Source organism: Meriones unguiculatus, chromosome 14 (genome assembly GCF_030254825.1).
Source record: "Meriones unguiculatus strain TT.TT164.6M chromosome 14, Bangor_MerUng_6.1, whole genome shotgun sequence".
Classification (NCBI taxonomy): domain Eukaryota; kingdom Metazoa; phylum Chordata; class Mammalia; order Rodentia; family Muridae; genus Meriones; species Meriones unguiculatus.
Genome location: NC_083361.1, coordinates 29,817,466 through 29,829,500, shown reverse-complemented (window position 1 = coordinate 29,829,500; position 12,035 = coordinate 29,817,466). Strand labels below are relative to the sequence as shown.

The 12,035-nt window shown below is 37.4% G+C and overlaps 1 protein-coding gene across 1 annotated transcript in view; it reads left to right on the top strand.

Annotated features, from left to right (window-relative positions):
• Ipo7 (importin 7) overlaps nucleotides 1-12,035 on the top strand; it is a 45,100-nt gene that overhangs the window by 15,768 nt on the left and 17,297 nt on the right. The window contains exons 5-10 of the mRNA XM_021636257.2: nucleotides 4,078-4,234; nucleotides 6,399-6,488; nucleotides 7,887-7,981; nucleotides 8,072-8,156; nucleotides 10,183-10,317; nucleotides 11,044-11,143. Of these exons, the coding sequence (XP_021491932.1) occupies nucleotides 4,078-4,234; nucleotides 6,399-6,488; nucleotides 7,887-7,981; nucleotides 8,072-8,156; nucleotides 10,183-10,317; nucleotides 11,044-11,143 (662 nt within the window). The remainder of the gene's footprint in view (nucleotides 1-4,077; nucleotides 4,235-6,398; nucleotides 6,489-7,886; nucleotides 7,982-8,071; nucleotides 8,157-10,182; nucleotides 10,318-11,043; nucleotides 11,144-12,035) is intronic.

Below are 12,035 nucleotides of genomic sequence, written 5' to 3'. Positions count from 1 at the left end.
CCTGCTAAGGAATGTTCCAGCTGTTGCTCCAACTTCTATCAGAGTACCAGGTGTAGTTCTGGTAAGTGAGTGACAAAAGCTAGAGAAAATAACAATAAGTTGGCAGTGTCTCAGGGTTTGAGTTTTATAACCTTAGCAGGAAAGACTATGAGAGATTTTTAAATGGGATATAGAGGAGACTACTACAATGCTGGAATTTAAGTTTATTTTCAAGTGATGTTTATATACAGTACAAGGTATCACAAGGGATCTGTGGCTTCAAGCAAGTCTAAGAAAATTTATAAAGAAATCGAACTTTGGCCTTCAGCACCAAATATCCTCAGGAAATGTTTATTTTTAGGAGATCAAGGGGAGCATTTGATAAGGAAATTGTATCACACCTTACTGAATATTACTGAATAACATGAACAAATGAGAAAAGGTGTAGAGAGCCAGAAGTAAGAAGTAAGGGGACACCTAACCCCACAGGTAGCCCCTGTGTAGATTTTGGGGGTAAAGCTAAACTCTCGAGAAATGCTAGAAATTCAGTTAATCCCTGGTGAGCTAGAGTTAGGATAATAGTTTTGGATATTAACAAACTTGGTTTTTATGCTGTTGAGCATCAAAGTTGGGCCCTTATAAATGTTAGACAAACATTCTTTTCAGTTGAATTGTTTTGCTTGGCAAGGTAGGAATTATGAATATCGAAGAACCAATGGCTTTTTATTAAAAAAAAATTAAGCCAGGTGTGATGATGCATACCTTTAATCCTACCCAGCACTTGGCAGACAGACCTCTACCCAGAGAAACTGTCTCCAAAAATAAATGAGTGAGTGGACAAAAAATTCAATTTTATAGACTCCTGTGAGTGTGGTTCACCAATTATATATATGATTGGAGACTTGTGATGGTAGCCTTTTTATTTTGATTTACTTTAATTTGTCACAGAAATTTACCTGCCTCTGCCTGGTGTAGGGTATACATTTAGAAGCTTTTGGGTCTCTTATAGTATAATAATGTATTTTATACATAAATTGAAACTTTAATTGCCACCAGCTTATGTTAGTTTGGTAACTAACTTCCAGCTAATATTCATTGTGATTAGTGAAATAAGAGAAGAAACTAACTTCCAGCTAATATTCATTGTGATTAGTGAAATAAGAGAAGAGTTCTACCATGTAAATTTCCATTTATTGTAGATGACCAGCAGGGTTGGAAAAAAGTTCATAATACAGTGTTTACTTTTATTGTTGAGAGGAAATTTTGTCTGTAGTTTATGTAGTCCAACTGGAGAGTTTATATGGCTTTCTCTGGCTGTGTGTCTCTGTAGTGTATTTGAGAATCTCAGTATGAGACCGTTGACTCACAGATACAGAGTGCACATCTCCAGTGGAAATGAACAGAGGACAGAGGAGGAAGCCTGATGTCCTGCTCTATCATTATTGCCTTATTCTCAAGAAACATTGAACCCTAGGAGCTTAGCTGAAAACCCAACAAGCTCCTCTTACTCCTTTATGCCTCATAGCATTTTGCCTACATTTGTACAGCCTTGGCTGCCTCCCCCCTCCCCCCTTTCTGGATGCTGGGATTCAGATTCAGGTCAGTTTGTTCTAGCCCTCATCATATGAATTTCTTTTATAAATTGTTACTGTTTATTGATTTAGCATATGATTTTAGAAAGTATTTAAATGTGTGTGTGATGTGTGTGTATGTTGCAGGACATATGTAAGTTACAGAACTGATGTGGAGCCAAGACAACGTTCAGTTCCTTTCTTTCCACCGTGGGTTTTGGGGATGGAACTCAGGTTGCTGTGCTTGTTCATTTTTTACTCCCTTTCAAAACAAAGTATATATATATATATATATATATATAATTTTTTTAATTAAAAAATTTTTTTTACATTAAGTACAGTTTATTCACTTTGTATCCCAGGTTGTGTCTGTTCTTAACTGCTGAGCCATCTTGTCAGCCCGTGATAATCATTTACTAACATATGCTGGGTATAATTTCTTGACCTATTAAAATATTTAAAATGAGTTAATAGGTTAATAGCCACATTGCTTACCATTAGACTGGATATTTCTTCTCTATATTTAACTTCTTTGTGTAGCGGCCAGAAAATGACATCTGGTGTCTGTATTTTACACACACACACACACACACACACACACACACACCACATGTGTATTTAAGCTATATGTCTGTTTGTGCCTTAGGAAGGCAAAGATGTTGGATACTTTGGGTCTTGAGCTACAGGCACTGTAAGTTGACATCCTGTTAATCAAACTTGATCTTCTGTGAAAGCAGTACATACTACTGAGCCATCTGTCCAGCCGGAACCCCTTTTGTTTGTCTGTTTTGAGATGGCTTCTCTGTGTGGTACTGCCTATCCTGGACTCGTTCGTTAGACCTGGCTGTCCTGGCTTTTTATTTTAGATTTATTTATTAGCTATACAATATTATGCCTGCACGTGTGCCTTCACACTAGAAGATGACACCAGATCTCATTATAGAAGGTTAAGAATAACCATGTGGTTCCTGGGAATTGCACTGAGAACCTTTGGAACAATAGCCAGTGCTCTTAACCTCTGAGCAATCTCTCAGACCCCTGTTTGGTTTTCTATAACTTTTTTCTTAGTATGTGCACACTACAGTGTGCATGTGTAAGTCATGGGAAAATTTGTAGAAGTTGGTACTCTTTTTACCACATGGGTTTCAGAAGTTGAACTCAGGTAATCCTTACCTGCTTGAGGACCCTGCCATCTTAGTTTTATTAATAAAGATAAGAGTTTGCCAATTCAGCTAGTCTGGCTAACTGGCAAAGACCCGGGAGAGATTTTCCTACTTACTGGGATTATGTGCATGTTCTGCACCTGTAGTTTTTAATTTAATTTTTAAGGATATGTGTGTACCTGGCGTATGTGTGTGTAAAAGCCTACAGAGGTCAGAAGAAGGAATCAGACCCCTCAAGCTGGATTTACAGGCAGTTGTGAGTCACCATGTAGGTGCTGGGTATTAGTCGCTGGTCTCAGCGAAAGCACTGAGTGCTATAAACTGCTGAGCAATCTCTAGCTTTTCTGGTTTTTTTTTTGTTTGTGTGTTTGTAGAGTTTCTCTTTGTAGCCTTGGCTGTCCTGGATTTGCTTTGTAGAACAGGCCAGCCTTGAGCTTACAGAGATTCACCTGCTTCCAGCTTTACACCTAGATTTTTAATGTGATGAACTCAGATCTTTATGCTTGCATAGCAAGCATTTTATGGGCAGAACTATCTCTTCAGTCCTCTTGGTATTTTTTTATTCTTGACATTTTACTTTGGTTATCACTAAGTTCTGTAAGGTAATGAATCCAGGTTTTTTGTTGTTCTTTAAGACAAGATTGCCTGGTGTGATCCATGTTGGCTTTACTGTCCTTCAGCTTCAGCCTTTATGCTTGGATTACAGGTGTCTACTACTGTGCCTGGCTGGGAAGTTCTTTTTTTAAGACAATGTTACTAAGCAGGCATGTTGACAATGGCTTTAATTCCAGAACTCAGGAGGCAGAGGCCTGTGGGCTCCTGAGTTCGAGGCTGCTCTGGCTACCGAGTGAGCTCTGTGACAGCCAGGGCTACAGACAAAACCAACCACGCCTTGAAGAACCAACCAACCGACAAAATAACTAAAAGAAAAAAATAAATAAACGATCTCATTTTGTAGCCACTACTGACCTAGAACTGGGATGTCTGCTTACCTCTGCCTCCCAATGCTGATAATAAAGGTATGCCCAGGAAACAACTTTTAAAGAAAACCTATCTCCATCTCCTACCCTTAAATATGGAATGTTTTACAAGTCTGTCATCCTCAGCCAGAAGTCCTGCCAGTTGTTTTTGTATCATTTCAAGTTCAATATGTATATGCTGGAAGTGATCACCTCCCTTGACCTTTTAAACTAGCTGTCAAAACAAAACCTTTTTGTTTTTATTTCACAGCAGGCGTTTCTTTTCCTAAGTGTCCTCAGTTTGGTTAGAGACTGTTGCTGGTACTTGGGAAAGAAGGCAGATTTTGGTCTGTATCAGTTATGGCAGTACATTCTTACAGAATTAGTTTGTATTCCTACTCACAGGTACAAGAAACCAGAAGAGCGAAGCCCATTAGTGGCAGCCATGCAACACTTCCTGCCAGTTCTGAAGGATCGATTTATCCAGCTGCTTTCTGATCAATCTGACCAGTCTGTCCTCATCCAAAAGCAGATATTCAAGATCTTCTATGCTCTTGTTCAGGTACCTTTTTGGATTTTTGTTGTTGTTCTTCTTCCAAACAGCTATAGCCTTAGCTGTCCTGGAGCTCATTCTGTAAACCAGGCCTGTCTCAGGCTCACAGAGATCTGCCTGCTTCTGCCTCCCAGGTAGTGGGATTAAAGGTGTGTAACACCATTGCCTGGCTCTAGTACTTAAAGCTAGGGTCATTTTTCCCTCTATGCTAATGTTTTTATTGTCTGAAGCAAGTTCTTATATAGCCCATGCTGGCCTTAAATGCTTTAGTCCCACTGTTTCTACCTCCTGAGTACTGGACTTAGAGGCATGTACCATTGTGTTTGCCTTGTAAGGAACATGTGTGCACATATATATGTAAAGACTGCTTATCATTGACCACATTAAAGAAGAAGAATTTCAGCATTTGTGTTAATAACATTTAACAGTCTAACCTGGATATGGTAGTGTGTGCTTCTAATCCGAGTTAGGAAAGTTGTGAGTTTGAGTTCAATCTGGGCTTATATGGTGTGTTAAGTCTTGTCTAGATAGCATAGCAGAAGATCTTGTCTTGGAGAGGAAAAAGAAATGTGCCTGGATATCACCATCCAGGAGGTAGAGTTGGAAGGAACACATTTGAGACTAGTTTTTGTTACGTAGTGAAGAGCTATGTCTTAGGAAAGGGTAAGCTGCCAGTATTACACGTCCAAAGTTTAAACAAGCATGCTTCCCGCAGACAATCAATACTAGTCGGTCTGACATTATTGATGGACAATTAGAATTCTCATAGCTGTCCACCATGACTGATTTTTATTTTTGAGATGGAGGTTTTGCCATGTAGCCCTGGAAAGTCTTGAATTTAGTTGCAAGTGTTCTTCCTTCTTCAGCCTCTTGAGTAACTAAGACTGGATATATCTGTGTAGAAAAAGATTGTTTTTAAGATTTTAAGAAAAAGTCTATTCAACAACTTTTGGGTCTTCTGGGTTTGGATTACCTTGCAACCCTTTGATATGAAATGTACACACTGCACCACTAAGGCTGCCATTCATCTTTATTCTCTGAGAGGTTTGTCATCTGGACTTGTCTATCAGTATAACACAGTTTGTCTGTGTAACAGCCATGGTTATCTTGGAACTTGCTCTGTAGACCATGTTGGCCTCAAACTTACAGAAATCTGCATGTCTCTGCTTCCCTGAGTGTTCTGATTAAAAACAAATGCCATTGCCACATAGCTTGTTTTTTTTTTTTTTTAAGACAAGGCTTCTATAAGTAGCCCTGGCTGTCTTGGAACTAGCCCTATAGACTAGGCTAGCCCTGTAGAGATCTGCCTACCTCTGCCTCCAGAGTACTGGGACTAAAGATACGCTTCGCCATTTCCAGATTCTTTGAAGGCAAGCACATTTTGGGCTGGAGAAAACTCAGTTGATAGGAACACTTATTGATCAACTGAAGACATTTTAGTTGACATCAGGGTGTTGGGCTGTTCATAACCATGAAACTCCAGCAACAGAGTATCTGTTGAGACTTCTGAGCCTACTTGCACTCACAGTGCATGCACACAGATTGACTGGCCTGTCTTGATACCATAGTATATATAGTACCACTTAGTTTATGTAAGTGGGTGCCCATTTAATCTTGAATTGGATGACTATAAATGGTAATATATTCCTGTAGTCCCAGCACTTTGAGTGGCAGAGGTTTGCCAGAATTTGAGGCTTTCCTTATGTAAATAGCGAGTTTCTGGTCATCAGCACTACATCATGAGACCCTGTCTCAAAAATAATAGAAATCTTAACATTGCATGATTTATATTTCTAGATACCCAGTAAAGATCAGTTACAATTTATTAAGCACTTCCTCCTTTATAAAAAAAAGAGAACAAGGCTGAGGGAATACAGCGATAGAATATTTGCCTAGCATATAGCTCTAGGTTTGATCCCTAGCATTGCAAAAATAAATAGATAGAAATCTGTGATAAATAGGTTTTTGCAGGTGGAAATAAGATGTGATCCAAGTAAGCTGAGAAAAGGAAGGATGTCCCTGGTAAATGCCATTGTTCATTAAGGAAATTGGGCAAAATGGGGATTGGTTGAATTATCTTTACCTTTGGTGGGTATTGTAGAATAAAAAGAAATGGAATTTCCTTGGGACTTGAAAAATAATAACTTTTTATTATTATTATTATTATTTTTAGTATACTTTACCCCTGGAGCTAATAAACCAGCAGAATCTGACTGAATGGGTGGAAATTTTGAAGACTGTTGTGAATAGGGATGTGCCTAATGTAAGTTCTTCAGTCTGTCTCTGTTTCAGTCTCTAGTTCTTCTGTTTCCTTATATGTTCAAAGAGTTATTCCTAGAAAACTCAGTTGCTTGTATGCAAATATTTCATGCTATTTCCTTCATTTCAGTTAACTGTTTGTAGATGGCCACAAACTGACGGAGGATTAAATGCTAGTTTTACCAAATTTTGTGGTTTTGTTACTGTAAAAAAAATTCTTTTAATTTTATATGTATGAGTCTATATGTAGGGTTTCTCTGTGTAGCTTTGGCTATCCTGGACCTCATTCTGTAGAACAGGCTGACCTCAAACTTACAGAGATCCGCCTGCCTCTGCCTCCCCATTGCTGGGAATAAAGGTGTGAGCTACTGCCACTGGTGAGATCCTATCTTTGTTATATTGTTTCACTTTGATTTTTAGAAGTGCTAGGGATAGAACTCAGTTTCCTAAGAACAAATGCAAACACATCTGCTCGTATTTAAGTATTTTCAGTTTGTTAAAAAAATTAATTTGTTCATGTTTTCTCATCGTTTGCACATTTTTCTTTGCCATGTAGTACCCTTTGTACCCATATAATAGTTTATGGTGTAGTCACCAGCTGAGCGTCTGTATGCTTTGAGTAGTATAGATACTGTGACAGTGGGTATTTTGCATCACATGCTTTCACTGTTTTAAATACTGAAGGATCATAGAACAGATATATGTTTGAATAATAACTTCCACAGTAACTTTCATTTGATTTGGTATAGTTCTCAATGGTGTTATAGAAAGGTTTTCAGTTCTGTGTTTTCCCTTTGTTAATTTAAAAATGTAATGGATGTCCTTATGTGCTTATTTTTTTTTTTTAAGATTTTATTTTAATTCATTCAATATATAGTGTTCTGTCTGCATGTGTGCTTGCATGCCAGAAGAGGGCATCAAATCCCAATATAGATGGGTGTGAGCCACCATGTAGTTGCTGGAAATTGAACTTAGGACCTCTGGAAGAGCAGCCAGTGCTCTTAACCTCTGAGCCATCTCTCCAGCCCCTGATTATTTTTTAATGATTCCGTTGTTACTTGTTACTTTATTTGAATGCTTAGGTTATTTGCTTTTATGATAGATTGTATTTTTTTTCCTAATTTTTATTTTTTATATTAATAACAGTTTATTTACTTTGTATCCCACCTGTAGTCCCCTCCCTCATTCCCACCAATCCCACCCTCCTTCCCACATCTCCTCCCTGCCCCACTGTAAGTCTATTGATAGGGGAGGTCCTCCTCTTTTTCCATCTGACCCTAGTTTATCAGGTCTTATCTGGACTGGCTGTAATGTCCTCCTCTGTGGCCTAGCATAGACTGTATTTTACTTGATGCAGATGAGTATGGTCTCTCAATATTTTTAAATTAATGTCTCTTTTAAGGAAACACTTCAAGTTGAAGAAGATGATCGACCAGAGCTACCCTGGTGGAAATGTAAGAAATGGGCCTTACATATTTTAGCAAGACTTTTTGAAAGGTATGGTTTTTTTTCTTTTGAACCTTAGCTATTATAAATATAGATGTAAAGCATTGTAAAGAAATAATGGACACATTCATGTTCATACAGGTATGGGAGCCCTGGGAATGTTTCTAAGGAATACAATGAATTTGCTGAAGTCTTTCTGAAGGCCTTTGCTGTTGGTGTCCAGCAAGTAAGTCTAACATTAAGTAGAGACATAGCACTTTGAAGTTTGAGTTGCTTTAAAGCTTGTATGTTCATGGGTGTTTGGCATGCATGTATATCTGTGTCCCACTTGAGCATACCTGTTACCATTTAGAGCAGCAGTATTCAGTCTGTGGGTCACATATCCTGCATATCAAATATTTACATTACATTTTATAATAGCAAAGTTAAACTTACGAAGTAGCAGCAATGAAACAATTTTATGGTTGTAGCTGTCACAACAACATGTCATCTTGCCTTTACCTAGTGCTGGGACTTACATGTTTGCTATAACTTTGTTTGGATTAATGTTGATCTTTGTCTTGTTTCTTTTTTTCTAAAGACTGTGTGTTTTAACTATTTCAAACATTTTTGGCCTGTGGTTTTTTTTTTGTTTTTGTTTTTGTTTTTTTTTTTTTTTGAGGGAGAGGGGTACTACTGTTCCAGCCAGTTTTTTTCAGTTTTGAATGAATGGATTTACCTAGTGGTGGGCAAAGGGAAAGCGATATTTGAAGACATTCAGCAGAAACTGACTTAGGAAGTGTCTTCATGCCAGTTAGCAGACGATCCCAATTGAAAGAGTTGGGGGCCAGAGTAGAGTGTTCTCTTAGTGAGGCTTTCATGTCAAAGAACAATATCAGAGATAGAATGAAATTGGCTAACAACACCAAGCTGCAGAAACTACCCTGAGTGGAGGCTAGAGTTTCCATTTGACCTTTCTTGCCAAAGCAGCCTATTATGGCTGTACTTCAAGCTTATCTTTTCTGCTGTAGACTGTTTTTCTTTTTGTTTTTAATTATTTTACATGCATTGTTGTTTCTTTTCTGAATGTATGTCTGTGTAATGATGTCAGATCTTCAGGAACTGGAGTTAGTGACATGAGCTGTGGTGTAGGTTTTCTGGAATTGCACCTGGGTCCTCTGAAGAGTAGCCAGTACTTTTAAAAACTGAGCCATCTTTTTTTTTTTTTTTTTTTTTTTTTTTTGGTCGGGGGACAGGGTTGTTGAGACAGGGTTTCTCTATGTAGCCTTGGCTGTTCTGGACTCAATTTGTTAACCAGGCTGACCTCGAACTCAGGCCTGCCTCCCTAGTACTAGGATTATATGTGTGCACCATCGTGCCCAGCTGAGCCATCTTTTAGCTCTTGTATCTATTTGTGTACGATGTATATGGAACCACTCCTTTGTCTGTACATAATTGTATAATATCCAGGCCAGTCAGGGATACATAGTGGACCCCTGAGTAAATAAAATAAGGAAAAAGACAAATATCTTGTCATTAATTTTTACAATAGCTGTCATCTATGTCTCAGAGTTTCTGAAAGGGTCTCCCACTTTGCAATTCATCATTCTAAAATATGAAGTAGAACTGGAATTGTTGTTAAAGCAAGATGGTAAGTGACAAGCCTAGTAAGACTTTTCTAAAATGAAATCAAGCAAAGGGCTCTCTGCATTGTGTGGTTGGTATGTTGAGTTCTTGCAGAGGGTTTGTTCTGTTCACTTTACCAGAAACCAGACCTTTGGCATAGCCTTCCTTAGGTCTGTTATTATATTCAAAATAATTTTGTTTATATAAAAATGTTTATATAAGTATGAATTCCATTGTATGCATGTAAAGTCAGGGGACAGGGTTATAATTCAGGTTGTCAGGCTTGGTGGCAGGTGTCTTTGCCCAGAGCCACCTTACTGTGCCATTTATTACTTTAAATGCTTTAAAAATATAGTACTCCACAAAAGTTTTTAAAAGTTTTTGTTTGTTTGTTTGTTTGTTTGTTTTCAGACAGCGTTTTTCTCTGTAGCCTTGGCTATGCTGGAGTCACTTATGGACCAGGCTGGCCTGGAACTCATAGAGATCCACCTCTCTCTGCCTCCTATAGTGCAGGGATGACAGGAGTGGACCACCATGCCTAGCCCTTGAATGTATTTTAAAAGAAATTTGTTTTTTATTTTACTATCTTGCAGTGGTTAAAATTTATCTGAACTTTGTTGTTTTATTGAACTTTTCTTTTTTCAAAGGTTTTATTGAAAGTGTTATATCAGTACAAGGAGAAACAATATATGGCTCCTCGAGTTTTACAGCAGACATTAAATTATATTAATCAAGGAGTTTCCCATGCTCTTACGTGGAAGAACCTGAAGCCTCATATACAAGTAATTATCTTCTCTTTGCTTTGTTTCTTTTGTTGTTGTTGTTTTTTTCTTAGTATTTTTTTTAAAAATAATGCATTACTTGCCATAAAGTTGAAAATTGCTTAGTTTTGTTACTTAGTGTAGCTGGGTGATTTTTGTTGTTGTTTGTTTTTTGGATAGTGCAATGGAAGAAAAGGAACAGTCTGACAAAGTAATCAGAGGTGTTTAAGAATATCCAGCTACACTTTAGACTAAAACTTAATCTTCAAGTTAATACTTAAGCTCTGACCACTGGATTATAGTTGATATTTGATTTGGACTGAGCAAAGGACTACTTCTTCAGATTGTTTTGCAGGATAATTAGTTTACAGGTTATTTTGGTAATCTGTTAGCTTTTAGAGTTCCAGAATTTGCTTGTCTTGTTTTTTTTTCCCTCTTTTTGAGCATTGGTGATTGAACCTGGCCCCAGTGGTTGTTGGGTAAGCTCTGCACAGCTGCACTATAACACTACAGTTGCCTACAGTTCATACTTTCAGGGTATTTACAGTACTATGTACATATGTGTCTTAGTATGTAATTTTTATAAGTAGATATTCAGCTTGGATGTTGGTCTGAAATGCTTTAAATACATTACTAGAGTTTGCTATTAAATTTTATATATAGTTACTTTGTTTTGCTATTTAAAGGAGATTGACAGGTTAAACTTGAAAGCTGAAGACTATTACTTTCTTAACTTTTAAATTGCAGGGCATTATCCAAGATGTTATTTTTCCATTGATGTGCTATACAGATGCTGATGAGGAACTCTGGCAAGAAGATCCTTATGAATATATACGCATGAAGTTTGGTAAGAGAATTTACACTGTCTGGGTATGGTGGTACAGGCCTATAATCTCTAACTAGGAAGGGAAATGGAAGTTTATCCTCAGCTTATTAAACAAGTCTGAGTCAGTTCAGTTAGAGCTGAAGTAACTAGTATTGACTACCCCAAAAACAAAACAAGGTCAATCAGAAGGCTCAATGGGGTAGGTGCTTGTTGCCAAACCTGAGGACTTGTTTAGGGGATGAGAGACATGATTCCTACAGGTTTTTCTCTGAACACTACCACACACCTGCTATTTTATATAACTTCCCGTCTACACACACATAAATAAATGAATATAATAATTTTTCTAAGAAAGTATGTATATGTACATTTGTTTGTGTGTTTGGGTGTTTCTCTGTATAACAGTCCTGGCTAATAAAAAAGGTTTTTTTGGTTGTTGTTTTTGTTTTTTGTTTGTTTTTTTTTTTTTTGAGACCGGGTTCCTCTGGTTTTTGGCCTGCCTGCCTGTCCTATAACTCATTCTGTAAACCTCCCAAGTGCTGGGATTAAAGGCATGTGTCACCACTGCCTGGCTAATAAAAAGATTTAATTTTTTTTTTTAATTTCTACATTTAGAAACCAAATATTTTGGTTTAAGATTATAGAGGTTGTATGAAGCCAGTATCCACTTCATAAATTTAGTAATTTATGTCTTGTGTATCTTTCTAAGCCTATTTGTTCATGACTGCACCTATCTGTTTTTAGTTTTAGCAAACATACTGTGTTCTTAAGGTGTATTAATTAGTGTTTTTCTGACATATCACATACTATCTTTTTGAGTCTCATGTCTTGTATGCACGGGACCTAGAAAGATGCATATTGTGATTCATATGGAAATCTACATGAAATTAAAAAATTATTTGACTCGTGTTGC